At 39.8% G+C, this 27,668-nt stretch overlaps 3 protein-coding genes across 3 annotated transcripts; 1 reads left to right on the forward strand and 2 right to left on the reverse strand.

Annotated features, from left to right (window-relative positions):
* Nucleotides 1-5,448: 5,448 nt before the first annotated feature.
* Nucleotides 5,449-7,758, reverse strand: LOC111836751 (retinol dehydrogenase 14-like). The gene is made up of 2 exons (XM_023798289.2): nucleotides 7,328-7,758; nucleotides 5,449-6,524 (listed from the first exon to the last, which is right to left on the reverse strand). Exons 1-2 carry the CDS (start codon nucleotides 7,694-7,696, stop codon nucleotides 5,907-5,909), a joined length of 987 nt encoding a protein of 328 aa, XP_023654057.2. The 5' UTR covers nucleotides 7,697-7,758; the 3' UTR covers nucleotides 5,449-5,906.
* A 110-nt stretch (nucleotides 7,759-7,868) lies between these two features.
* Nucleotides 7,869-11,944, reverse strand: LOC111836750 (cytosolic 5'-nucleotidase 1A-like). The gene is made up of 6 exons (XM_023798288.2): nucleotides 11,687-11,944; nucleotides 11,360-11,527; nucleotides 11,066-11,195; nucleotides 10,412-10,534; nucleotides 9,924-10,108; nucleotides 7,869-9,208 (listed from the first exon to the last, which is right to left on the reverse strand). Exons 1-6 carry the CDS (start codon nucleotides 11,792-11,794, stop codon nucleotides 8,843-8,845), a joined length of 1,080 nt encoding a protein of 359 aa, XP_023654056.1. The 5' UTR covers nucleotides 11,795-11,944; the 3' UTR covers nucleotides 7,869-8,842.
* A 5,048-nt stretch (nucleotides 11,945-16,992) lies between these two features.
* LOC140580962 (uncharacterized) lies at nucleotides 16,993-27,661 on the forward strand. The gene is made up of 5 exons (XM_072702693.1): nucleotides 16,993-17,107; nucleotides 18,513-18,555; nucleotides 21,321-21,368; nucleotides 26,711-26,866; nucleotides 27,540-27,661. The coding sequence occupies exons 1-5, from the start codon at nucleotides 17,048-17,050 to the stop codon at nucleotides 27,602-27,604; spliced, it is 372 nt and encodes a 123-aa protein (XP_072558794.1). The 5' UTR covers nucleotides 16,993-17,047; the 3' UTR covers nucleotides 27,605-27,661.
* The last annotated feature ends 7 nt before the right edge of the window (nucleotides 27,662-27,668 follow it).

Consider the following 27,668-nt stretch of genomic DNA (forward strand, 5'->3'; position numbering starts at 1 on the left):
CTGAAGTGATAGATTAGGCACGGCAGCACCTCGACCACTCCCTCTTTGCCATTTTCACTCCCCATAGGACTGACAGCTGCACCTAGTGATGGTCCATTCGGTGCCAACTCTCTGTAACGTGTTGAGTACGTACAGATCTGTATCGACGTGCTTATTGTTTCAAGAGGAATCACGTGACCGACACAATAGCGGTGTCAGTCTGAAGCGTGTGCACCTGTGCATCAGAACTGAGTCGACAGAGTTTCTATGGCAAACCATTTTAATATTTAATCACTAGACTGGATAGGTATTGCAGATATCCGTAACTCAGTTTTCCCTAGTCAAAAAGACCATTTTGGATATCACAATGGCATTCTTATCCACAACTGCCATTTTAGATATCACAATGTCACAGGACAAATTACTTCACTTCATGCCATTCATGTCCAATAATTTTAATTTCAGATATCCAAAATGAAACACCATTCCAGATATCCATAATGTAATTTTGAATATCCATAAATACATTGAGACTAGTAAAAATGTAATTATGCATATTGACAATTTATATTATGACTAGTACAAATGCAAATGGGGATATGTGTATAAATATTGTGGATATCTGTAGTTGTAATTCTTTCCATAGAGAATGCAGTTTTAGAGAGAAACTGTAGGCTAAGGCTAATGATTAATTGATGCATAGTCATTACTGTGACTTTTCACACATTGTTTTGATGTGTACAGTCACAAAACATTTCAGCAGGATTGTCTGGGATTCAGAAAAGAATAGGGGAAAGAGACACGGACAGAGCCTCTACTTTTAATCAACTGTTTAATGGAGTTTTTCATGCAAGACAAGAACTTGCTTCCCGTCCACAAAAGTTTACTTTCTACCACAGGGCGAATTTTCCGACGTCGTCCAATCACACAAAGTAAGTTTGTTGTGAAGGCAATAAGACAGACACTGACGCAGCAAAGCTGTAAATCCTGTTGTTTTATTAATACTCTCCTCAGAGAAGTCAGAGGTACCCGGGGCTGAGTCCGAGAACGTAGCTGAAACTCAGGCGGGGAGATTGGATGATCGGCTTCGGTACAGATGAGGGAGAGGCGCAAAACACGGTCGAGAATACAGGCAGGGGTCGGGCGATTGGCGTCGGTCCAGAAAGAGGCAGAGGCGAAAAACACAGTCGAGGATCCAGGCAGAGGTCGGGCGATTGGCGTCGGTCCAGAAAGGGGGCAGGCAGAAACTCGGAGTCTAGGAAACGTACACAGAGAAACACACACCGGAGAAAACGCTCGAACTCAGGGCACACCATGAAGATCTCGCACCGATCAGAGAGCCGAGTTGCCTGATATAGTGAAACCGAAACCGTTGAAAACAATTAAGACACAGCTGGGAGAGGAGTGTCTGGAACGGGAGCAACCGGTACGGCCAGAAAAACTGGTTGACAGGACTCGAAACCTCGGGGAAGCCCTATCGATCGGAACCCCCGGAGGGGCGTGGCTGAGACGACGATGGGGATTCCTCAGTGCTATCCATGACAAAGTTTGAATGATTGGTTTAGCACTATGGACAGTCTACTGTTATTTTCAGGGGCAGACCGTAACGGCATGCGAAGCGTTCTCCACCGTGTTGCGCTTTATATGTGTTCCTTGTCCATGTAAAAGATTGCAAACTTAATTATACACGTGCATTTCCTGAAGAAAATGTGATTTTTGTGCAGTACCACAAAAAATGAGTTCTGATCACGATGGATGGATATATATGTATTGGATGAGTTGGTCTGAGTTATTAAAGTGTAATGGCTGTTGGGTGAATCATGACTGAGTGGGATATCTTGTATTATGATCAGTGAATTTCTATGGAGCCAAAACCGCTTTCTCACCTTTGGGCCTGATTCTGTGATGGAAATCACTAAATGGGCTCAGGAATATTTCTAGAAAACATCGCTGTGCCATCCGCAGATGCCAGTTATTAAAATGGACTATGGCTAAGTGGAAAACTATTCTGTGGTCAAAGGAATCTAAATTTGAAATTCTTTTTGGAAACCAGGGATGCCGTATACATCATCTAAAGAGGAGAAAGACCACCCAGCGTGTTCTCATCGATCAGTTCAAAAGTCAGCATCTCTGATGTATGGGGGTGCATTAGTACATATGGCAGGGGCAGCTTGTATATCTGGAAAGACTCCATCAATGCTGAAAGGTATATCCAGGTTCTAGAGCAACATATGCTGTCATCCAAACACATCTCTTTCAGGGAAGACCTTGCATTTTCCAACATGATAATGCCAAACCACACACTGCATCTATTACAACGTCATGGCTTCATAGAAGAAGGGTCTGGGTACTGAACTGGCCTGCCAGTGGTCCAGATCTTTCACCCATTGAGAATATTTAGTGCATCATAGAATTAAAAATACAACACAGAAGACCGAGGACAGTTGAGCAACTAGAATCCTGCATCAGACAAGAATGGGACAATATTCCTCTCCCAAAACTCGAGCAGCTAATCTCCTCAGTCCCCAGACATTTACAGACTGCTGTTAAAAGAAGAGGGGATGCCACCCAGTGGTAAACATGGCCTTGTCCCAACTTTTTTGAGACGTGTTGCTGCCAAGATATTCAAAATGACCTTATCTTTTTCCTTAAAATTATACATTTTCTCAGTTTAAACATTTGATATGTTTTCTATGTTCTGTTATGAATAAATATGGGTTAATCAGATTTCTATATCATACAGAATCATCCTGAATGTTTTTCATTTTAGGAGCTCAATTAGTACAATATTGTCCTAACAATGCAAACATTGTAGGTTCAAATCCCAGGGGGGCACTCTCCTGTACTGTACGTTTTTCTAGACAAAAATGTCAGATAAATGAACAAAAATATTTAAAACAACTTATTTCACATACTTCCCAGTGTCACATAAATGCAAATATATATGTAAAGCATAAATTTCATATGCACAAAGTCTAGACAGTGGTTAACTTACTTTTGGTTTACATTGAAATTCATGCTAAGGTACATTTGTAATAGTGACCACAAAATCTTGTCATTCAATGAGATGGTGTAGGTACTCTTCAACCAAGCTGCCTCTATAACAAGGCTGGCAAATCTTACCTGCAAAGGGTCAAACCCAGGTATGAGGACTCTTCAGCCAATCAGTCCTCTAATTAGTAATCTAATTAGGGAGTTGCAGCGAAAACCCGCATACACAGCGGCCCTTTGTGGATAAGATTGGCCACCCCTGCTCTATAACATCTTCAATCCACCAGATGTCGCTGTTGAATGTATCGAAACAGCAACACTTTTCCCAACACATGGGTTTTTACTATTTTATCAATATCACTAGTATTCTTTACAAGTGCCTTCTTGCTACGTAACTTGCTTCTCAAGAACAAACTTGCATCATGGGATTGTTCTCGTTAGCGAAGATACAACTGATGCATCCTTGACATTTAGGGCTGGGCAAGAATGACATCCGGCGATTTTTACTGTCCTCCGTACTTCTGATCTTGAGTATTGGAACTGGTCTTTGGTAGTGGAAGATGACATCAAACACAAGTATGTATCCGATACACAAGTATGGTCAAGTATGTATATTGATAAACACGCCATCTGCCCATCACTACCTAATGCCATATAACCACATAGTCAGTCTGCTCAGAGTGAGGAATTGGCTCATGTGTGATTGCAGAGCATGTTACTGTCTCCTCAGATTCTCCCAAGTACCTGAGGTGCAATTAACTCCTACAACTGCAGGTCAGAGCTTGTACGTCCAACTTCCTGACCTCTATGTCTAAAGTGCCATTATGGAAACTAAAATACAAACACAAAAGTCAGTACCTACAATGGGTTGATCCATGTTATATGCTATGTAGCTTTAATTTACTTCAAATTCATTATTTACTATGAGTATTTTTAGAAAAATCAAATGCATGTTTTCTAAACTGCCTTGTTTACTGCCTAAAATATTTCCTAAGTAAGCTTAATGCATGTCTAGGTTTCATGACTAAAGGATATTTACTAACTGTGCATGTCTAACTGTAATTAACTTTTTGTAGGAAGTTCAGGAACACCTTAAGGGGCCTGTATGTCTTTTAATCGTAAAAACCAGTTGTGAGCTATACTTACACTGCCTCCTTCTGGTCATTGTATTTCAGGATTTTATTCTTAGTCCTGTTCTCAATTACCCTGCTGCAAGACTAAAACTCTAAAATGCTTGAGTTTTTCAAGCATGTCTCTTAGCGACCTGTGGGAAGGTGCGGTTGAACATCCAAGCTGGCCCACATCCAAGCTGGATGTCTCATCACAAGCCTGTCAATCATTCTTGATTTAAACTAACATATGGATGGTACCACAATGGTGTTCCTAGCTAGCTAATAACATGCCCGCTTGAAGTTGTAAACCCACATGAAACAGTGAACAGTCGTTTGTGCAGAGACAATAGAATATGATGATGCACAAAGTGTTTAAGGCATCAAGTTTTAAGTCTTCTTACCTGCATGGAGGCTATATTGTCAGCATGAAGTTCATTGCCTAGCTATCATTTGGCAGTTAGTTGGCTACATAGCTATCTGACAGAAACAATCACAAAATAATTTTTTTACTTGCTGACATAAGTGGGCCAGCTTGGACGTCCAACCCTGCCTTCCCACTGGTTGCAGTGGGCGGCTTCTTGAGAATTTAGGGTTAAGTGGTTGTTTAAAAATTTCCCCCATTTTCAATGATGGTTTATCTACAATAGAGAGCACTGGGATTCTAAGACTTATTATTTAATGAGCTCTGACTCCTAAATGCTGCTTTCAGTACAGTTGTTTTCTCAATTATCTGTGTATGTGTTAATAAAATACATCAACAGAAACTATAACAAAAGGACAATTGAGTTTCCTGCCCAGTGTAAATTACACTGTAACCAATACCATTATCTTTATACTTACATTACACCTCATCACACCTACATCTTTGACACACCGCAGAGGCAGTGAAACAAACTTTTAACGTCCCCCTTCCACGTGCCATGTTTTTGTCAAAGAAATACCATGACAAAGGGTTAAAATTTAAATATATATTTATACAGATGCTCCTCTAATTGCGAACTTTCAACTTACGAACTTTCAGACATATGAACGAAGAGGACTGTAAGTCCAAATAGTGTTCATTGGGCTCCCGTTTCCTGTCTGCAACATCGTTTTTTTTCTGCGTGCCAATTCTGCCTAGTACGACTTCTGCCCACTACTACCGCTGTGCAGCAGTGTAGCGTGCGTACTCCCAGCATCCTAGTTATCTGTACTTGTGTATATGCTTAAAATGATGTTGAATAACAACTTACGAACATTTCAAGTTACAAACGGCCATTCAGAACATATCTCATTCGTAAGTACTGTAGAGGAGCATCTGTAATTTAAAATGCAAAATTCTTTACCAATAAATAAGGCAATGCATAACAAATGTACAACTTATACATACAATGGAAAATATATTTAATATATTTACACACACAATAACGTTATAACTTAAGTATATTACAATTTCATTAATACAATAATACTTAACTATGATGTTCAGAGCAAGACCACTGTGAGTGAAGCATTTGGCCTTAATGTCATGTATATTGTGTGAGTTATGTCCTGTAACACTGTAGCATAACCCATCATCACACATACCTATTTCACTAATAATATTAGGTCTTTTGGAACTCATTTGAGCCTTAATACTTCAACCATCACATTGCTTTTAGTATAAATTAATATCCTTATAAATTATTAGAATTCTATTTGTAAGCCTCAAACTGTTTTTTTGTTTTAACCTGAGCTAAATGGCAATGCAGTCGGCATCAGGGGTGGTCCTTGCCTGGGCTGGGAATTAGCATGAGTCCTGGTAATGACTTTAAGGCAGTCACTGGACTCACACAAACACAATCGTTATTTTGTGAGCCCCACCATGAGAGCACTGGCGTCCCACAGCCTCCTGGCCGTTTCGTCATCTGTCGCCTTTGGGACCAGCTCCTGCTCCTCACAGTTGACAAAGCACTTCCCCTGGACGCCCTCCACATCAGGCGAGCAGGCCAGGTAGATGGGCGTCTGTGCACCCTCTACAGGGGTCTTGAAGAATGTCCAGGAAATGAGGTGGAAGATGGGCCGGGCCAGGAAGGGGATATGGACGTGTCGACCCAGTTGTGTCCTCACGATGCCTGGCGAGAGGGCGTTGACTGCCACGCCGGTGTCCTTGAGCCGCCTGGACAGCTCGTGGATGAACAGCAGATTAGCCAGCTTGCTCTGGCTGTAGCAGGCGGCCTTGTTGTAGCTACGCTCGCTGTTGAGGTTGTCGAAGTTGATGTGGCCATACTTGTACAGCTTGGAAGACACCACGACGATGCGGCTGGGTGCTGACTTCTTCAGGAGGTCTAGCAGGAGGTTGGTAAGTAGAAAGTGGCCCAGATGATTGACTCCAAGTTGCATCTCAAAGCCATCCTCCGTTCTAGTGTAGGGGCACTGGAAGACCCCAGCATTATTGATGAGGACATCGATTCTCGGCTCCTCCTGTTAAGTGTTACCAAAAGCAAACCAGATGAATTAACCACTTGCCAAAGGTCTGGTCTAATGTCACATCCTTTACCATCTTTGAATCTCCAGCATTATTCTGAATTGGAAAAGAAAACACACGATCTTACCGGTGGGTCCAAAGACATGCAGCTGGGATAGCTGAAGCACACGTGTGGTCCCCCCACCCCCCAAAGCTGGCTCCCTTTAAAATAACCAATCATAACCATGAAACTTTTTGGACTAAAACCAACCTACATAACTGGACAATATCTTTATTATATCTACAAAAATAAAAATGTCTTACATTAGACAAATGTTTAAGAAGAAACTGAAACTGACAGGTTTCGCAGGTTCGTTCTGAATTACACAACCCACCATTATCGGAAAACATCGTTTAAACTTTTAAATTATTTTTTAAAAGCTTTTTTTTTTCGAAGAAATAATTAGCAATTTGTTACCCAGTAAAACCTTTAATTACGTAGTTACAAAATAACTGAGGGGGCTAGTTTAAATCGGCTATTATGCATTCGGAGTAAACTTTTATGCATGTATTTGCATTTATATAAAACATCATTGGTGAAACACAAATCAATGCAAGACTTTATTAATACTCCAGTTAAACACACTACCGGCGATATAATATATGATAATCGTGATGTAACACAGTTAGCTAGATGTATATAATGCAATACCAGATACCGAACAAAGTGGCTTTATGCCTAATTAATAGCAGCCAGCGCAGAGTATGGGATCACATTTTTATTAATGATCTTTAAAGGCATGTCATGGCTATAATGTACCTTGATGATCTCTTCACAGAAGGATCGCACGGACGTAAGGGAAGCCAGGTCCAGACGTTTAATGACCACCTGTCCCCGATCTGGACCTGCCTCCTGTTGTATCTCACGGGCGGCCTCCTCGGCCCTCCGCTCATCCCGACAGGCCATGATGACACGGGCCTGGAGCTTCAGCAACTGCGCTGCAGTGGCCTTCCCGATGCCGCTGTTCGCTCCCGTCACTATGATGGTTTTTCCCTTCATCGTATCAGCTGGAAATCGCAGTAACTTTGCAGACGACCGTCTGAAAAACAATCGACGGGCTATGAAAATGATCCCACCGCCAACTACGGCGGCGAGAATAACGGTGGCTGACATAGGGCCTACGGTCATTCATTAGCGAAAGCTAAGAACATGCCAAAATCCTCCAATACCCAGAATCCTCTGCGACAGAGCCGTCCAATCACGATTCAGATATCACAGAGCACACGGAAGTCATCGCTGCATTTTCAAAAAGTCTGCATATTAATCAGTTGACATTATAAATAAATTAATGAATAATCAGTTGACATTTTTAAAACCTAATTTTTATTGTGAACCTTGTGCGTGAAAAAGTTCCAGCCCGCCCAGCACGGTATTTTACGTACAGTATACAGTGAAATAAAGGCACAAGTCAGAAATATGAAATCTTAAAACGCAGAACTAAAATAATAAAGTATCTTTACATTCTCTATGTGTTTCACGTCTCCGTGTTTGCAGCAAGAAGTATATTTCAGAATGAGCCATTAAATTTAGCCTAATGAAAAGGCTAGCTCAAATCCTAAGAAACAAATTATACAGACGCAAAATGTAAGTAAATATGTAAAAATGATTTTAGCTAATTCCAACGTGTAAAGTTCTCTTTGACAGTGCACAGCATTTCAAGTAGAAAAACGAAATAAGAGTACAGCCACATAATGTGTAATACTTTCTAAAAGAAACTAAATGTAAACAGGAAGTGATATTATACTGTATAATTATACTGTATAACAAGCTTTTTAGCGATTTATATAAACTCATCTGACACTGACGGTACTCTCAGACATACAAAAACGACCCTTAGAAAAACCTTAAACTGGCTGTTCATTGTGAAAGAAACAAAATTTGAACTGTAAATTGACCTTTCCTATACAATTCAAAAGACTCCTCTACACGTGCAAGAGAACAGATGAAATCTGTAGAAGGTGCATACTTTTGTACGGGTAAATTGATGTCAAATTTTCATTGCAATAAAAACAAAATGCTTTCTTTTTATTGCAATGAAAATACAACAGAAATTATACAGAGTTTGTACAGAGCAGTTTGCATTTTCATCTTTTTGGAAAAATACCATTTTCAGAATAGTAATCTCATATATATATATTTTAAGTGCCCAACAGGTATAAAATTATAGTTTAAATGTAAAGGAGTGGATAAAGTATAATAAAACCTTAACCCTGATTATAAAATGGAAACAAAAATTCCAGCATCCCGCCTAGTAACAGCATATGCCCAGCAGCATCATTTTGTTTTGCCGGTCTTCTCAATGAGCTGCCCTTTGTGGTACTTCTGTCCTATTCCATAAGGCACATGTGCTGCAATTGTCCCGAGCTCCTTGGCTCCCTCGATGTGGAACATCTGGTCGTCGAAAAATATGTGCGGCCGTATCTTCTGAAGGAGAGGGCCCTTTGGGGCCCCAGCCAAAAAGATGGCCTCGTCGATCTCCAGGCCCCAGCTCCTCAGGGTCTTCAGTACTCGGGCCCCCGAGCTGGCTGCGCTGCGGGCCGTCACCAGGTAGGTCCGGATCGGGCAGTGAAGCCGCTCGTTCTTAGCATAAAACTTGCGCTGAAGTTTGCCCAGGGCTTCCAGGAAGCATTTCAGGGGACCCTGCAGGTACCAGGTGGACACAGATCAATCAGTAGGAGAACCAAGGAGCTTTGTTACTGCTTTATACCAATGTACAGTAAAGAAACAAATTTGGCCATTTTTAGTCTCAGCCACAAAATGAACACTAAAGTTCACTAAATAAAACTCATCTCAGTGGGACCTCATAGCCAGGGTACAGCCACCGATTGATCCCTTGCTTTGGCAGAATAGTCACATCCCTGCTGGTCCCCCAAGCAAGGTCCTTAACCCCCCCCCCCCCCCCCACAGACTCTCTCTGACACTGTGGCTGGACCCCAAACTTTGCTCTGAACTGTATATCTAGATGTGTGTGTGTGTCTCAAAGGAGATCAAGATGGGATAGGTGAAAAGAAGCATTCTAGTGTACTTGCAAACAAAGCATTACTTTATATCCCTGTTAAATCAATACAGTATTTCAATAAATATTGTTACATGTATTTAGGGGTCCAAGCAGCGTTAGCTGCTGAATCCCAATTGTTTTTTTCTAATTTCTTTTTTGTATATATTTCCTGAACGATATTCTGTCTTTAGGATATTCTGTTTGTACACACTTTTAAAATTTGCTTGCACCATGTTTACTTGTTTGCACTAGATATGTACTACCTTGTACTTTGTCTTTGTTTTGTATTATATTTGTGCATCTGTGCACTTTATATGCTGTATGCAAAAGAATTACCCCCCTATTTATGTCATTCACCTGTGCCAGCGGCTTGTTTTCATTTGCTTTCTCATGTTCAAAGAAGGTATCCAGACCATGCTGCTTCACAATGATCTCCGACTCGTCAGAGAAGAGGACGGCATCACCATCAAAGGCCACACGCAACTGAGTGTCACTGAGCTGAATCTCCATGTCAGGGGTGAACATGGTAGCGGCTGCGATACCTTCAAAATACATTGTTAGGTGCTTTAGGTCAGTGGGCCATTGTTATGCAGATTATGTTAGTGAGAACATGTACTGTAGTATGTCTTATTTTTAAATGCAATAAATAACAGTATTACCAAGACAGACCTGCATAAGACTTTCTTCCAGTGAAAATGAGTAACCGCAGATCAATTCTATTCTAATAGCTATAAATACCTTTTATGTCTAATATACCCCATAAGCTAATAGTAATAATAAGCACTAAGTCAGCTTAAACGGCTTCGTCTGAAGAGCCTTTTGACGTAACTGAAAATTCAACTTACCCTCTTCTATGGCTTCCTGGACCTTTTCAGAGTCTTTGGACAGGTAAAGGTTAGTCATATATGCCTTCAGATATCCAGTTGGGCTTTTCCCACCAGTCATGCAGAATCTTTCAATAGTTAAATCTAAAAACAACACATACAAAAACATCATTATAGTTGTCAATATAAGGACTATGTAATAAGAACTATTACTTATATGTGGTTACATTTTAAAGAGTACAATTGGCATAAAATTTCAGTTGAGTAAAAACTGATAGACGTTATATACGTTTGAAATATAAAAGCACTGCTCATTTTAAAAACTCTTATTTGATTTAGTAGTGTTTTTTTTTGCTACAGCAAGTAAAAATATTCTATGTAGAATTCAGAGTGTGTTTTGGGGTTTGTGAAAGGGCATTAAACTGCACTCTTGTATTGTATGTTATGCTATTGCTCACTAGGCCTGTCTCTATAATTTACTTATTAGTTTTACTACCTTTATCTTGTTTAGATTTTGTATATTGTTGACCTCTTTTATGTATTGTTACGTTATATTTCTGACTGCAGTGGTTTGGGGAGTCACTAAGGACAATAAAAACATCTGAATCTTATATTTTTATATCCACCAAAGTAAATGAAGATAATGAACCTGGAGGGAAGCTGCACCACACCCACCATAATGGTTGATGCTGTTGATGAGGCGGACCCCGACCTGGGCATGGTTATTAGTCATGAGGACAATGTCGAACAGCTCCTCACTGTCGGGGTACAGCTGACGCAGTTTGACGTTCACTGTCATCAGAGCCTAAGGTGACATCATACAGGGCGAATGCTGCACAGTTCACTGAACTACATGCTTACAGAAATACGTCAGCCCTTTGATCATTATTGGATAAAACTAGATCTGCAATGAATACAAAAGATGTCATTGAAGACCCACGCAAAACTGGACGCTCATTTAAACAATACCTTAACGAATGGAAAGGCTGCTCCTGGCTTTAAGGGTTCGTCTTCATGTTGCTGTTGATACTCCACGTACTTTTCCAGTCCCTGGTCCTCATAGATCTTCCTCTCCATGGTCATGTCAAACAACGTCCGCGACGACACGGCGATAGTGACCGCATAACAAGATTTCGGCTAGAAAGAGCGTGTCGTAATGGATGTTCAAAAAAGGTTCAAAATGTGACAGTTTCAAAAAGCAGAGACTAATAACCAAAGATACAATAACCGATTCAGTGTTAGCATCGCTGGAAGATTTCGTTTCTACTTTTGATAGCCTGAAAATACGTAACTTACCGGTCTGGGTCTCTTAGATTTCAAGTTATCGAAAAAAACCTTAGCGGCTGCCCAGTCGCGCTCCTCTCCGCTTGCATCTTTCACCTCTGCTGGTTTGATTTCACTCATGCTTACCTCCAGTGTTACTAATTTCACTTAATATGGATTAACAAAACTGAACGCTGTCCAAAACGCGATCGGCATATATGACAATCTGCCCGGAAATGGGAAACTTATTTTCAATGAAGTCCTGTCTTACGCAGGATGGAGGTGGGCCTTGCTTATTTTCCCATAATCCTCTACGGTATCTGAAAACACTGGGTAACGCATAGTGTATTATATGATTATAATAACTATTACAGTATCCAGCATGCTACATTTAATTATACTCTCTGAAATAAGGGTAAAAATGATACTTTTGCTTGTCATTGGGGCTGTGCAGACATGGATGCTGAGGAACATTCCAAAGGTACAAACAGCAGTAATGTACCATCAATGGTGCAGAAATGTACAGTAAAAGGTACAATACAGCTAAAGGTACAATCGGCAGACCCATGTGGGTACAGCCCCAGTGTAGAAATGACTGAGAGTGTAGAAATGTCATTCATACACTGGAATAGTACACTCCAAAGTTAAACTTTATGAAACCGCCACCAAAGTTTCAGACCAAAAGGTCCTGTACTTGAAAAATCATAATAAAATGACAGGTATGTGACCTAAACCAAACTTCTGTCTGGTCTAACCAGTTACATATCTCACATACACTGATGTGATAGGCATTTATGTGACCTCCTCTGTAGAAAAAGGATGAAATCACATGAACTTGTGCCTCCAGCTTTTTCAAAACATTTGTCCAGAATTGAGCACAGAAAACAAGTCATTTTTTATGAGCTGTTTACTTTAAACATAATCTCTGTGTAACACGTGAATTTGTATATTCGCTTGCTCTGACTTTTTTTTTTTTTTTTAAGTGATTTAAAGGTTGATTTTCCATATGTCATCTAACCAATTTATCAATGAAAAGCCATAAGTATAGGTAACCAAACCTTCAGGTGAAATCACGGCACTGTTGTACTTGCATTAGTGCAAAAAGCTAAATTTGTCTTTTGTTTTTGATATGGAAACGTATTGTTAATTTTACTCTATTATCAAGTGCAATTACAGTAATTTTCCTAATTTTCCAAAGAACCCTTGTTTGCCTGCCTGAACACAGCAAAATAAATGTAATTATTTAATACAATCTAAAGTTTTTACTGTGCATGTCCTCATACAGTTAAATCCATTATCATCCATGTCCCTGCTTACTTCCTCCAGGATCACTGCAATACAGTGGCAAGAAAAAGTATGTGAACCTTTTGTAATTTCATGGTTTTCTCCATTAATTTGTCATAAAATGTGATTTGATGTTTATCTAAGTCAAAGGTATTGATAAATATAATGTGGGTATAATAACACAAAAAGATCTGATCTTTCATGTCTTTATTAAGAACAACCATAAAAACTCATAGTGCTAATAGAAAAAGTAAGTGAACCCTTGGAATTAATGACTGGTTGACTCCCCTGGCAGCAATAACCTCAACCAGGCGCTTCCTGAAGCTGTGGATCAGACCTGCACATCATTCAGGAGGAAGTTTGGCCCATTCTTCCCGGCAGAACTGCTTTAGTTCTGTCATATCCTTCGGACATCTCATGTGTATGACTCTCTTCCAGTCATTCCATAGCATCTCTATTGGGTTGAAGTCTGGACTCCAAAAGGCGGATTTTGTTTTTCCGAAGCCATGGACTTGCTCCGGTGTTTTGGGTCATTATCCTGTTGTATCACTCAACTTCTACAGACTTCAGCTGACATACAGACATTCTCAAATTATCCTGAAGAATTTCTTGATACACTTTGGAATTCCCCTCAATAATGGCAGGCTGTCCAGGCCCTGATGCTGCAAAGAAGGCCCAAATCATGATGTTTCCTCCACCATACTTTACGGTAGGGATGATGTTTTCATGATGATCTGCAGTGCCCATTTTATGTCAGATATAGTGCTGTGTGTTCTTTCCAAACAGTTCAATCTTAGTTTCATCAGTCCACAAAACATTTTGCCAATACTGCTGTGGAGTGTCAATGTGCTCTTTCGCAAACTTCAGGCGTGCAGCAATGTTCTTGTTAGTAAGCAGCGACTTCCTTGGTGTCCTGCCACACACACCCTTCTTGTTAAATATTTTACATACTGTAGACTCATGAACACAGATGTTAGCCAGTTCCAATGACACCTTCAAATCTTTGGCTGTCACTCAGGGTTATTTTTTTACCTCATTGATGAGTCTTTGTTGTGCTCTTGGGGTCATCTTGACTGGCCGCCCACTTCTTGATAGAGTAGCCACAGTCCCAAAGTGTCTCCATTTGTAGATTGTTTGCCTAACTGTAGACTGGTGAATTTCTAAATACTTTGAAATCACTTTGGAACCCTTTCCAGCTTTATGTAAATCAACAATTCTTGATCGTAGATCCTCTGAAAGCTCTTTTTAGCAAGGCACGGCTCACACAAGCATTTTCTTCTTGTGCGGAGCAAACTCAAACAGTTTGAGTGCTTTTTATCAGTCAAAGTCGCTCTAGTCCACACCTCCAAACTCATTTTCTTAACAAGACTCCAGATATGCTCACACCTGACTCCAATTAGCTTGTTTGAGGTCATTAACTCACTTACTTTTTCCACTTTCAATGAGTTTTTTTTATGATTGTTCTCAATAGAGACATGAAAGATCAGATTTTTAAATGTTATTATTATACCCATATTATATGTGTCAATACCCTTGACTTACATGAAGATCAGATCACATTTTATGACAAATTAATGCAGAAAACCATGAAGTTCCAAAAGGTTCAAAAACTTTTTCTTGTCACTGTAAGTTTCATGGAGGATGGCTCAATAAGGATTCAAGTAAACGCAGAGAATAAGGCAATAAAACAAGCATTTACTATAACAATGGCAATTAAAAATGAAACAATTTTCCTATTCGGATGTGCCTCTGACAAAGGATCTTGAAATTAATATGCTCATGTAGAGCCAGACAAAATAGAATGTAAAATGCTAATTAGAATATAAGATTAAAACTTTTGATACAAAAAGGTGAGACCTAAAAATAACCATTACTGTAGGTGTGTTGCATGTCACTGTCTAATGTGCTGCTTGAATCCGTGAAAGTGCTGCTGTCAGATTGAGAGAAAGTGTAACCAACAGGACTGGCAGCAAACAAAAATGCTACTCTGGATGAAACTCAATGCTGAGGGCAGTATGTTGTGCATATTTGGCAGTAAATCTAACTGGAGTATATTACAGCTCAAATCCAGATCTGCCAGCAGGTGAACAACTAACTAAACATATAACTTTGAAGTTGAATATGTGACTAATGAGATTAATGCACAACTGAAGAGACAGATTCAGTGTGGCTTTCAAGAGTCTTGCATTTCCCGAACAGGAGATTACAACATAGGGCTGTGCCTGCAGTTAAATGGAGAGTTGGGCAAGGAGAAGGTTCAGTTGTCTAATATGATTTAGCCGCTTAATCGGGGATTTCATGAGTAAGGACTGCAAAAGGTATATTACTACTCAGACTTGTAAGCTCAGGTATCACAATGTTCTGCATATTGAAATAAAGCAAGAAAAAATGAGGATAGCGTGCTAGAAAAAGGTCTGAAGCATGGATCCCCAGTCTTTCCATAACCACAATGCTAACCATTTACAAAGTATCCATGGCCCATTGGGGGGTGGGGGTATTGGTAGCATTTGTAAATTTTGCCAAAATTACATTTACCTACCATAGATCAGAAGCCCATGTGAGGCTGGTCGCTGAGAAACGGTTGGTATAGAGTGTGTCCCCAATTTTCTGGGATGATGATTTAAGTAGAGCTACATATACTTATTACACGGCTCTCTGGAATGCTTGATTCTGATTGGTCAGTTGAGACATTTGCAGGTTCGTTCTTTTCAAATAATAACCGCTCCAAAGTAATAACGCATAGCCGGTACTACTTGTATGTTTAAAATCCCTCCGCGCCAACAAAGATTACCGTTTAAAAATGTTAATTTAAAACAAATATGCCAATAAAATGTTTCAAATTCATATTCATGTCCAGTTTTTTTCCTTATGTGGCAAGTAGCCGTGTAATAAAGATTCAGATATAAGCTCCTTCAGTGTGATACAAGACCATCCGCTTCGTGTCGGGTCCTGATCACACTGTCGGGGCTTATTTCTGCGATAACTACCGGCTGCCTGTACATTATCCCTTACTTAGAGGATGCTATTGTCCAAAGCAACCAGAGGTGGAAATTTCAGGTCCAGAAAATAAAAATCCGGACCAAGGTGTTGTTTCAACCAGCCAGTTGACTATAAAGAGTCACAGTCACAGCATTATCAAATGGTTGGTTGAAACAAAATCTTGGTCTGAATTTTTACTTTCTGGACCTGAAATTTCTGCTTCCGAAAATGACAACTGAGGAAAGTGGGCCAGGGAGCTCCTGGAATTAAGGACCCTGCTCTGGGCCCCTCTGGCAATATGATTACACTGTGGGCCTTGTGGTTTGAACCTATGACTTTCTGAACAGAGGCACAGATCTGCATTCCAGCCCCAAACATGACCAGTGGAATAAGACTATGGGGATGGTAACAGAGACAAGAGGGCTTACTCTAGTCCTGCTACTGTGGTCAATGCCTTAGAGGATTTGTCATAAGAGAATTCATCAGCTTGCAAGCATGGTTATTTCCTTATCTCCTGTCCAGCTTACTTAAACTGATCTGGATCCAGTCAGCGTGGGCACCTTTTGTACAGAGCCTCTAATGAAAGAACTTGATACTGATCTCTGTAACTGAATCCCAGCAAACGGTGTAATGTGTCTTGGTAATGCAACAAATGGTTGTGAAGCACCCCAGAGCTGTGATGCTGATTCAAAGCTGTAATGGTAATATTTCTATGATCGTCTGACCATGACTAACCAAATCATAGCTGACCAGTTCATTGATGCAGGGAAAATCCTCTTAAGAAGAGATGTAACTGCTTCAAAAGAGGCAACGCATATAGACATAGAGTGGTGTTTCATTCGTGACAATGGACCTCTGCTACGACCTAGAAGACCGTAATAATAGTGTATAATCCAGCACATGTGTCCTACCTGCTCTTGCTTGGGGAGGAAGCCTAAGTAAAGCATTTCCCTCTGGCCTGAGCTCCAGCTGTGGCATCGCTGTGCCAGGTGCAGGCAGACTAACCTAGAACACACTCTTTAAACAAGCAGCCGGGAAGAGCTCAGAGACGGAGCTCTGCGTCTGACGGCTGAGGTGTCACAAAGGATTCTACACCGACTTTGAAAAGCAGCATAGGTGTTTGTCCTCACAATGATAGTATTTAGAGCAACCAGCAACGACTTCAAAGATGTGGTGTTGTTAATGCAGGAGGTAGGGGCAGTGGCCTTTATATTGTGTTACCCGGATGTGAATAAGGATTTTTGTGTAAATTTGATCGTTTTATGTGTTTGTTTTCTATGTGTATATTTTCTGTTTACCTCTGGTAGCTTTTTTGAGCTTTATTAGCTAAAAAGATTAAAAAGAAATACGCATTACTGAAAACGTATCTATGACATTTACATTAATATTACCTTTATTCAGCATATGCTTTTTTCCAAAGTGACATACAAGTGAAGATCAGAGAGTAGGGTCAGCCAACTTCCCTGGAGCAATTTGGGTTAAGAGTCTTTTGTGACAGCTCAACTTGTTATAATGGTAGATAAAGCGTTTATCATCCCGTTGAGGCTGCACCCCAGGCTTGTACCCTAAGCTGCCTAATACTAAGTAGTAGCCTTCAATGCTTTTCAGCAGTGTATCCCAATCCGGTCCTTGGGGACCCACAGAAAGTCCATGTTTTTGCTCCCTCCCAGCTCCCTACCAGATAGTCCACATTTTTTGGAGCTAGGAGGAGCGAAAATGTGAACCATCTTTCAGTCCCTTAGGACCAGGTTGGGGAACACTGCCTTACACTGATGTGTGACTCAGAGAACTGTCAGAACTCCCTATAAGTTACAGATGTATGAGTTTGGCTCTTAAAAGAGTGAAGGGAAGAAAAATATAATCCGATTTTATGAGCCAGAAATAGCTTTACATTAGCAAGAAGAGGTGTTGACAGATAATATCTCAGCAAGATCTCCATTAGGTCATTTGTGATTCAGGGACTGTTTTTGGCAATTTCCCCTGATTCCTAACACACTGGCGAAGAACGTAGGATAGAGAAGCCTGGAGAGGTTGACGTTCTGACAGCTGCCGCTTTTCATAGTGGCCTGATTCGGATTAAACTTCACCTTGATGTTGAGCAGGGCGAGTTTTTTTACATAGTGATGGACACTTGCTGGCAGTGAAAGTATTCAGGGAGTAACTTGCAGGATGATGCTGATATTAGAATTAGGCAAATGTGCAGAGCATTGCGGACTATATCTGAATCTTTCATAGATAGATAGATAGATAGATACTGCAACAAACACATTTAGACAGTAAACAGATGGTTAGACAGTAATAAATTGTAACGGTGCAGACACATCTCAAAGTATTGTACGGAATTCTCTAATGGCATTGGTTAAAAGTTGTAATTATGATTTTTTCATAATGCCCTATACCTTCACAATTAATAAAAATAATTACAGCGAAAATGTTTGAAAATATATTCTACACCATTAGTGTGGAATGAATACCCCCCCTCCCTCCCTTTCCCTTCACCGGACATCGGCGTGTCTTGAGGGAGTAAGCAAATGTTAGAACAGGACGCACCATTTTATGCACTAAATCTGATCGCTCACTCCCCCGTCTTTATCAGTCTGCTTGGTTGGACCCGAAACGGAACATCATGGCGATTGATGGTAAGTAGGCCGGTACCGGTCCTCCTCCAAATGATAAGTCCGGATAGTGATTTGATCGAGACAAAAGATAACGTAACATAATCTGAAGCCATATCGAGAAAATACGTTTATTTCTGTTTATATCTGATTTTTATATTTTAAAAATCTCAGTCGGTGTGATTTTTAATGACTGATTTTCGTCAGTCGTTCTTGATGAATGTGAAATTAAGATATGTGAGCCGGAGCAGGTTTGATTTCGGGCATCCGTACACCTATGGAAGTACATAACATCAAATCGCACGCTTTTTTCTGTGTTTACGTATTACATAGACTACTTACTGCATCTTTTTACGGGCTATTGATTTAAGCTTGTGTTTGTGCCTTTGATGGAAAAGGTGTGTGTTAGAACTTTTTATTAGATATAATTATTTGTAGGTATAATAAAGAGTAGACCTCACTCCATTCAGTGTAATGACTGGCAAATTAATTATATATAGTTTGCATCCATGAAGGAAAATCCAGTGTCTTATGATTTATTGTTGCGTGGTCGGGTTTTTTTTATTGTTGTTGTTTTTGTTTTTCTTACGTTTTGTTTTCCTGCAGTAACTGTTACTTTGAATAAATCACTTCGAGCCACATCGCAATATTCAGAATGCACCCAGTGTAAATGTGTCTAGTTATAATTAGCTATTAATACCACGTGGCTATTTTGTATTGCAAATTAATATTAAAATGTGTTTCTCAGAAATATTTGTGGTAGAGTATTTCAGTGTATATTCAGATGGCTGACCTACCTATGTCCGGGTTACTTCAAATGCAGGACTGACGGTGAAGAGAGAATAGTTTTTCCCAGTTTAGGAGACTGTTTGATTGAAAAAGATCAAATTTAGATTTTCTAGATATTCGAATATTTAAAGTTGTCAAATATATGGTGAACTACAAAAAGCAAATAACAGCAAGAATTGTCCAATTTATATGCAATTTTTGGCTTTTAATGTCTGATTTTCACAAAAAGCTCATTTTCTCTCATTCCTATTTTTAACCACGAAATCAGAATAGTAAGATGTAATATAAACAACTTACACAGTAAGCCATTTTAAACGATTTATAGTACATTAAATTGCAACACTCAGTTTCATTTGCACATAAACAGACTGGCGTTTACATGCAGTCACACAAGTCAACAGGCGATTATAATTGTCATCGTCACATTTACCCATACATGTTTCACATTCAATCTGTCCGTCTGTCATAGCTTTTGTAATGTTTTAACAGTATTGTGTACGTTTCAGCATTGCTGAATGTGCTTTTCAGCTTTCTCGGAGCAGATTCGAACCTGCGTGTTCTGTTGGTGCTTGGCTGAAACAATAGATCGGCTTTTCTTGTCTTAACGGGTCCTTGTGCGCACACACAGAAATTCCAAGGAGTGGCATTAAGCTGAGACTGCTAAGGGCTAAGAAATCCCACAGATCCCTGCCATTATCAGGTCTTCATTTTTCCACCCAGCCTTGGGCTCTTGTAAAACTGCTTTTTTATTTTTTGTCCTCGTATTTGTGTTAATATTCTATTCTCCTTTAAAAATGTTTAATGAAAAGTTATATTTGCAGTATTTTCTATGCCCCCTCGGGCGTCCTTCACTCTTTTTATGTTTTCTTCTGTGTCCAAAAAGATTTCTTGATCAGATTTTATAGCCTGATGATATGATAACTTTTCCCAGAATACAGCAGTGTAAAAACACATCCATAAAAATGCTAAATTAATCTATGAATTAAGACATGCTGAATACCTAGCGTCTGTACGGTTAGCACTGCAAATTTAGCAGGAAAAAGGCATATCTAAGAATGTAACTCTGCCTGTGTCTACCCATAATCCACCATACATGGTATGTTTGATCTGTGCGATACTGAGGCCTCAATGTATCGTACAGTATTACACTATAGATATAGAAAGGTACTGCAGCAGAGCGGAGCAGGAGAGGTTGAAGCACAAGGTGTGGAACAGGGAGAGAGTGAGAAGGTTACAGTGGGCTCCAGTGATGCTACACCTAGTGTTCAGTGACAGAATGCAAGGCTGCAGAGTCACAGGACATAGCAGCTGTAACTGGATACCAGGGGGAAAACACTGTCCGGGAAGTAGCCTATATTAATGATTTATGGATTCTAAATGTAAGTGACCTGAATAGATTTATAGTGTACTAAACAGATTTTAAGATGCAATATGTTTAAAATCAAATTATGCCAAAACAGCATGAATGTACATTACATTTATTTATTTTGCAGGCACGTTTGTGAAATGCAACACACAAACAAGACAGAGTAGTTCATTACAATACACTATAATGTAGCTTTATTGCTGTGAATCAGAAACTCAGTATAATTGATAAGAACCTGAACAATTTAAGGGATTCATTTTGTCTGCTAAGACAAATCTGAGAAATGTGAAATCTGCCTGAAATACTTTCTCATTACCGCCAACCTTATGACCTCAAGGGCAGATAAGTGGGTCACTTCCTGTCTCTGCGCCTGCACTTCACTACATACATTTACTTATTTAACAGGCACTTTATCTAAAACAATGTACAATTGAAATGGAGCAATTGGGAGTTTAAGGGCCCTGCTCAAGGTCCTGAGGAGGCCTGTGGCTGAGTTAAAGAGGAGTTCTCTGCTCTGGGCAACTGCAGAGTCAGTCACAGTGCAGGCTCACCAAGGCTGAAAGAGGCAGGCACCTGAAGCAGGCTAGGAGAGAGGGGCTTTGCACAGCCTGTAAATATTCTGTTTTCTCCACAGGAGGACAGCGGAACTGTGGAGTCCATGAGCTGATCTGTGCCAGAAAAGGTAAGGATGCAGGCAGGCTTGTAAATCCATAAAACGGTCTGTTTGTGTGTGACGGGGTGTGTGTGTGTGTGTGTGTGTTTGGTCTGGAGACCTAGATGTCTACATATCTGTTTGTTTGCATTTAAGGTAATTTTTTCTATGGTTAAACAGCTGAATTAAACAAAACCATTACATGGAGAAGTTTATCAGGCTATAAATGGATGCCAGTCTGAAATATGTACAGTTTACAGTGTTACCCCGAATTTGCACGTTTTTTTTGTTGCCATTTTGGAGTTTTTTTCAGAAAAGAATAAATTCTGAGATAATTAGAAAGTCAAGCACTAGTGTATCTGTGTTGTTAAGATGCTGATTTAGGTAGGTGTGTGCGTGTAATTTTGGGTGATTATTCCAATGTGTAGGTGGGCCTCAGAGTGTGTATGAGTGGGCATACAGCAATGGTGTGAATACGAGTCATTCAAGATGTTAAGCTCTTGGATACCATTTCTATGCCAGTTGTAATTTCACATCCGAGTACAATCAGTGATGCCAGAACATAATGATGAAAAGTGCCGCTTATACTTGAAAAAGTCTTATTTTACAGGAATGCCTGGATGGCTTTATAACTTTCTGTTTGTCTTCTTAAAATCTTATAAGAAAAGATTTACGTTCTTTAAAAATATATAGCCCAGCCTTTTTGTCTGTGCTGCCTGTCCAGTACCCTCATGACACTAACCAGGATGAGTGTTTAGACGATGGATGGATGGATAGATAATTTATTTGTAACTCCTGCTTAATGACACCGGAATGTTAGGAAGGAAGCAGAACTTGTTTTGATGATGGTCATGTGGACAACTTGTAAAAAACAAACAAACAAAACAAAACAGAACAAAACTGGTGGGAGTATTGAAGACAAATGAAAGGCATTGTGGTGCCAGCAGGAGAGGTGAAGCATAAACCAAACAAACTGAAACAGGTGTCAGCTGGCAGAAGCACCAGTGTTTGGATGGATGGAAAGGATTTGGACCTGTTTATGCGGATCAAGAAGAATTAATAAACAATATTTACAGTAATGAAGAGCAGGTGAATTGAGCCACTGTATGTGGTAAAGTCAGCTTCCATCCATCCATTTTCTGAAACCGCTTGTCCTATTCAGGGTAAATGGGGGTCTGGAGCCTATTCCGTAGGCTACGGTGCAAGGCAGGGAACAACCCAGGATGGGCCGGCAACCCATCGCAGGGCACACTCAACACCATTTACACCTATGGACAATTTGTTAACTCTATTTACCCTTAATATGTTTTTCTTTTACTGTGGGGTGAAACTGGGGTACCTGAGAGTACTCAGAGTACCTGAAAGAAACCCCATGATGACATGGGGAGAACATGCAAACTCCACACACATGGAGCCATGGTGGAGACTCAAACCCTGGTCCCAGAGGTGTGAGGCAACTGTGCCAACCACTGCACCTCTGTGCCGGCCCATAATTTCAGCTTATACCTGAATTTGCCGCACACTTCACATTTACTCAGCAGACAGTTTTATCTAAAGTGAAGTACATTTATTTTGAGATAGCAGGGTTAGACAGATCCTGGAGCAATTGGGAGATAAGGGCCTTACTCAAGGGTCCAACGATGAAATTACTTTTTGAACTGCGGGGTTTGTACAGGTGACCTTCTGATTAGAGGCACAGGGTGTGTGGCAGATAAGCTGTTAGAGGTTGGGTGGGTGGGTGTGCCCTGTGCTCCCTGTGATTGGTTCCAGGCCTCCCTGTGATCCTGAGCTGGGAAAGCTATTGGATGATGAATGGATATTTGTGTTGTTTTTGTTCTTTGCTGAACAGCTGTTGGTTTCCTACTTAATTTATGACCTGGTTCCCTTAATTTGACCATTGTTAGCAGAAGGACCTTTCCACACTTTACCCCATTACCTTAACAGTACACAATTTGGAGCACTAGTGTATGATTTTAATTTTTACTGGGTTTAATTGGTACTACTTCATTCTGCTGAACTGATACAATGATTCAAATAGCAATGTTTTCCTTAATCCTTTGTAAGACTGACCTCTTTCTTATTTCTCCTTGACTGGGCATCTTGCTGTGCTTGCAGAATGAAATTAATTTGTATAGTGATTATGATCATGCTGAAAATGAGAGAAATATGAGTGGTTCTGCGTGAGGTGAAATCTGAGAATGTATATGGGCTCAAAAGCCATTTTGTTAGGTAATCCTAGCTAGTCCTGCAGAGGACCTACTTTTCTGTCCATTTTAAACAACAAATAATAAATGCAAATACATATATGCAGATAGATTTTCTTAGTACATTAGAGGAATTTTTTTAATCAAAAAATGGGATTACAGGCTCTGCACATTTCAGTGCTGAGATACTTTCTATTTTTATTTAGTATTTAGTATCTGTCATTTGATGTCAGTAGCATGACAATATGTAGCTTTTTGGTTGCAGCAGGATTTGTCATGTTTTGGTCTCAGTGTTTTTGTATTGCAATGCTGAATAAAACTTCCAAAATGTGTTGTTGCTAAATGAATCCTGCATATAAATGTATTATTACATTTTACTTGTTCCCTAAAAGACTGATTTATCCAAAGTAACTTGCAAATATGCCTCTTTCTAATTGTCTATGGTTACTCTCCTCTGTGATGTCATGCATATAAATAATGATTGACATATCAAGTTATGATCAACTGTAGTAAAGGATATCATTGCTGTGTGTAAAAAGTAGCATCTGAGTTTGACAGATTTGTGGTCAAGATTCAAGATTAATGATCGTTATTGGCCATGTACAACAGGTGCATTGTGTTACAGCCTCATTCATTTACAAAACAATAAACATCACAGTGCAAAATAGAGTTTGGTGAAAACAATACTAGACAGTGTGAAACAATACTAGACAGTGAAGCACAATATAAGGCAACAATACAAGCAGTGTAAAATAATGCAAACAGTGCAGATCAATAAAATACATTGTTCTGTATGGTTGCTGAGGTCTAAATAATAGTAGAGTTCTCAGGATCAGCTGTACTGCTGCGAAAGACTTGTAACTAGGATATTCCTGGGAGTTTGTAACTTCTATAAATATTTTTGCACTGGCAATGTACTTGGCAAAAATTCTCAGGCCATTTCAACTTATTTCATTAAGTATCACCAGAGCTGAATGTAATAATGTGAAAAGTAGGTGTTGTTCTGCCCTCTTTACGTATATGACTCACCAATTCCAGTGAGAAGCCTGATCAGATATTTTATCCTTATAGGAACTATATCTTTAAGAGCACATTGGAACATTACTAAATGTTAATTGAAATACTGTAATTTACTTTTGAAAAGGTAACTGTGACTAGTTTATTGTATTATTTTTTATTCATTAGCTGTGATATAAGAGGGATAAAACCACATCGAGGTGGGTGGTTATATGTAAATAATCAACTCCAACTTATTGTCAATGATTATTTTCATATAACCACACTCCTTGTCATAGTTTATCCCTTATTTATCTTGTTTCAATGGCACACGTCAATGTTGTCATTATGTATTTGGCAAGGGAACAGTTAGTTCTTGAAGTTGATGTGCTGGAGGCACGGAAAATGGACAAGCATAAGGATCTGAGAGACTTTGACAAGGGCCAAACTGTGATGGCTAGATGACTGGGTCAGGGCATCTCCAAAACGGCAGGTCTTGTTGGGCGTTCCTGGCATGCAGTGGGTAGTACCTACAAAAAGTGGTCCAAGGAAAGCCAAGTAGTGAAATGGTGGCAGGTTCATGGATGTTCAAGGCTCATTTATGCACTGTGGGGAAGGAAAGCTAGACCAGGGTGCACTGTGGGAAGAAGACAAGCTGATAGAGGCAGTGTGGTGCTCTGGGCAGTGATCTGCTGGGAAACCTTGGCATTCATGTGGATGTTGTTTTGACACGTACCACCTACTTAAACATTGTTGCAGATGAAGTACAACCCTTCATGGCAACAATATTCCCCAAAGGCAGTCGCCTTTATCGGCAGGATAATGCACCCTGCTACACTGCACAAATTGTTCAGGAATGGTTTTGAGGAACATGAAACAAGGTGTTGACTTGGCCTCCAGATTCCCTAGATCTCAATCTAATCGAGCATCTGTGGGACATGCAGGACAAGCAAGTCCGATCCAGGGAGGCTCCACCTCACAATTTACAGGAAGGATCTGCTGCTAATGTCTTGGTGCCAGATACCACATGGTACCTTCAGGGATCTTATGGAGTCCATGTCTTGACAAGTCAGAGGTGTTTTGGTGGCATGAGGGGGACCTGCATTATATTAGGCAGGCGGTTTTAATGCTAGTAATCAGTATTTTTAAAAAATACAAAAAATTTGGGCCAGACGTGTTTCGCCTGTATAAGTATTTTCATTTATATTAATGCAACATTTTCCTACTTTCTAACATATGGCAGGCACTGCACTGCATTGAAGAGATGATAGCACCCATTCTTTCATCATTTTAACATTTAACCTCTACGACTGTCACAATTAACAAATGATTAACAGATAGCATCAGCTTTGTTATATGCATATAGTCACAGTTGGTGACAAAAGGGCGTAGCATTTACGCCACAAGTGGTATTATAACATTGCCATTACACCGAAGCTTTTGCTGCACAAATGATCATCATCATCAGTACGCGGTAACCATGGCTATGAGCATGTTCGTCACCCATTGCCTGGCCTCCTGTCAAGATGAGGAGATTGGCAGCCTCTTGTTAGGGTTGGCTTAGGAAAAGTACAGGTGCTTTGTGTGTGGTTAGGGTTACAGGGGTCTCATCAATAATTCAACCAGGATGGGCATATATGTTGGACAGCCCCTTAGGGTGTCATGTGACAGATTCCAGCACGTGTATTCCATTGTGTTCTCCATTCTATAAGAGGAGCAACTGGACTCTCGATATCAAATGAGACTTTCCTTTCTACTGGAACTAACGTTATGTCTTGTGCAGTTTCCCTCCTCTAAGACTGATATTGATTCTAGAAGCTTTGGCAGTTTTGAGACAGCGCCATGTGCTCTTCTGTCAGTTTTGACTGCTTTAACTTCACGCAAAAGAGCTTTTTTTTTGCCAAATGTGTCAACAACAGCAAAGCGCCGAAACAAGGATGTGAATTTCTGTTAGTGGATACATTTAACCACAGACTGTGCACTGTTGAGCTGTGAATTGTAAGCTGGTGTCAGTTCTTCTTTCTTTATGGTTTCTTATTTTCCAAAGACATTTACTCATCTTATGAGGCTATATATTGAATAAAAACAATAAGGAAATGTTAACCTGCTATTTTGTGTGTTGTATGACACAGACACTGAACCTACCATTGCCATCTCTCCTTCTTTCTTCAGTGTCCCCAGAGGTTTTAGGATTCCTGATCACCATAGCAGTTTTTAGTTTCCTGGTTATTCTATTTTTTCTATACGTAAGCAAGAAACTTTCAATTAACTCTTCCAATCAAGCATCATACCTGGACTCTCAACTAAGGAACAATAAGGATTACAAAGGTAAGGTTCTATCTTGGATTGTTTTTCCAGTTGTATAAATGATAAACACATTTCTATGGCGTATATGTCCATAGACATCCAGTCTTAAAAATTGATATTTCGTATTTAAAAAATTTCTGTAAATTGTGTCTGTATGTGTGTGTGTGTGTGTATGGGTGTGTGTATCTATAGCCATATGAGAGGGGTGTCATTAATATTAATATGATTTTTAAATTAATATTAATATTTTAAGGAAATTGTAAGCTGACTCATGGAGAATAACTAAAATCACTGACTGTAAGGAATGCAAATAATCTCAGACAATGAAACTAAGTTTATTGTTGGTAAATTGTAATTATATGACACAGATCAAGCTTGTTATAGTGTATTCGACGGTTAATAGTTGTAAGTTTTTCTGCTGTAGATTACTGCACATACTATTTTCAACATGAAGTCAATATGTAGTTTGAGGTTCCCTAAAAGTATATGTACAGTCCCAAGGCTGGAATGAAATTTTCATATAAAAAGCTGTTTTCTGACAAACATTAATACATTACTTCAAATTAATCATACTTCCTGAAGTCTAAAATATAATGTTTTTGCAGCAAATAATCATCATATCCTGGCACAGTGTGGCTCTAACCATATGTCCATGTCCTGTTTCACTAATCATGTCCATGCATTTACATGGAAGCATCCAGAACAGCCTCAGGATGCCACTTACACAAGACTCCAATACTCTACCCATGGTTTCCATGACAATCTGAAAAAAAAAAACAACTGGACATTTCCTCAGTGAGCCAGGGCTCAGGAGACACGCTGC

Source organism: Paramormyrops kingsleyae, chromosome 19 (assembly GCF_048594095.1).
Source record: "Paramormyrops kingsleyae isolate MSU_618 chromosome 19, PKINGS_0.4, whole genome shotgun sequence".
Lineage (NCBI taxonomy): Eukaryota > Metazoa > Chordata > Actinopteri > Osteoglossiformes > Mormyridae > Paramormyrops > Paramormyrops kingsleyae.

Bases quoted from the DNA above. Each gene is read 5' to 3' on its own strand.
- LOC111836751 (XM_023798289.2), bottom strand. From the start codon at position 7,696: ATGACCGTAGGCCCTATGTCAGCCACCGTTATTCTCGCCGCCGTAGTT. The intron at 6,525-7,327 runs GTACATTATAGC...AACACTTAACAG, and splicing joins TCTGTGAAGAGATCATCAAG to GAGGAGCCGAGAATCGATGT.
- LOC111836750 (XM_023798288.2), bottom strand. From the start codon at position 11,794: ATGAGTGAAATCAAACCAGCAGAGGTGAAAGATGCAAGCGGAGAGGAG. The intron at 10,535-11,065 runs GTGGGTGTGGTG...TGTTGTTTTTAG, and splicing joins CAACAGCATCAACCATTATG to ATTTAACTATTGAAAGATTC. The intron at 10,109-10,411 runs GTAAGTTGAATT...TGTATTTTGAAG, and splicing joins CCAGGAAGCCATAGAAGAGG to GTATCGCAGCCGCTACCATG.
- LOC140580962 (XM_072702693.1), top strand. From the start codon at position 17,048: ATGATAGTATTTAGAGCAACCAGCAACGACTTCAAAGATGTGGTGTTG. The intron at 17,108-18,512 runs GTAGGGGCAGTG...CGTCTTTATCAG, and splicing joins TGGTGTTGTTAATGCAGGAG to TCTGCTTGGTTGGACCCGAA. The intron at 26,867-27,539 runs GTAAGGTTCTAT...TTTACATGGAAG, and splicing joins GAACAATAAGGATTACAAAG to CATCCAGAACAGCCTCAGGA.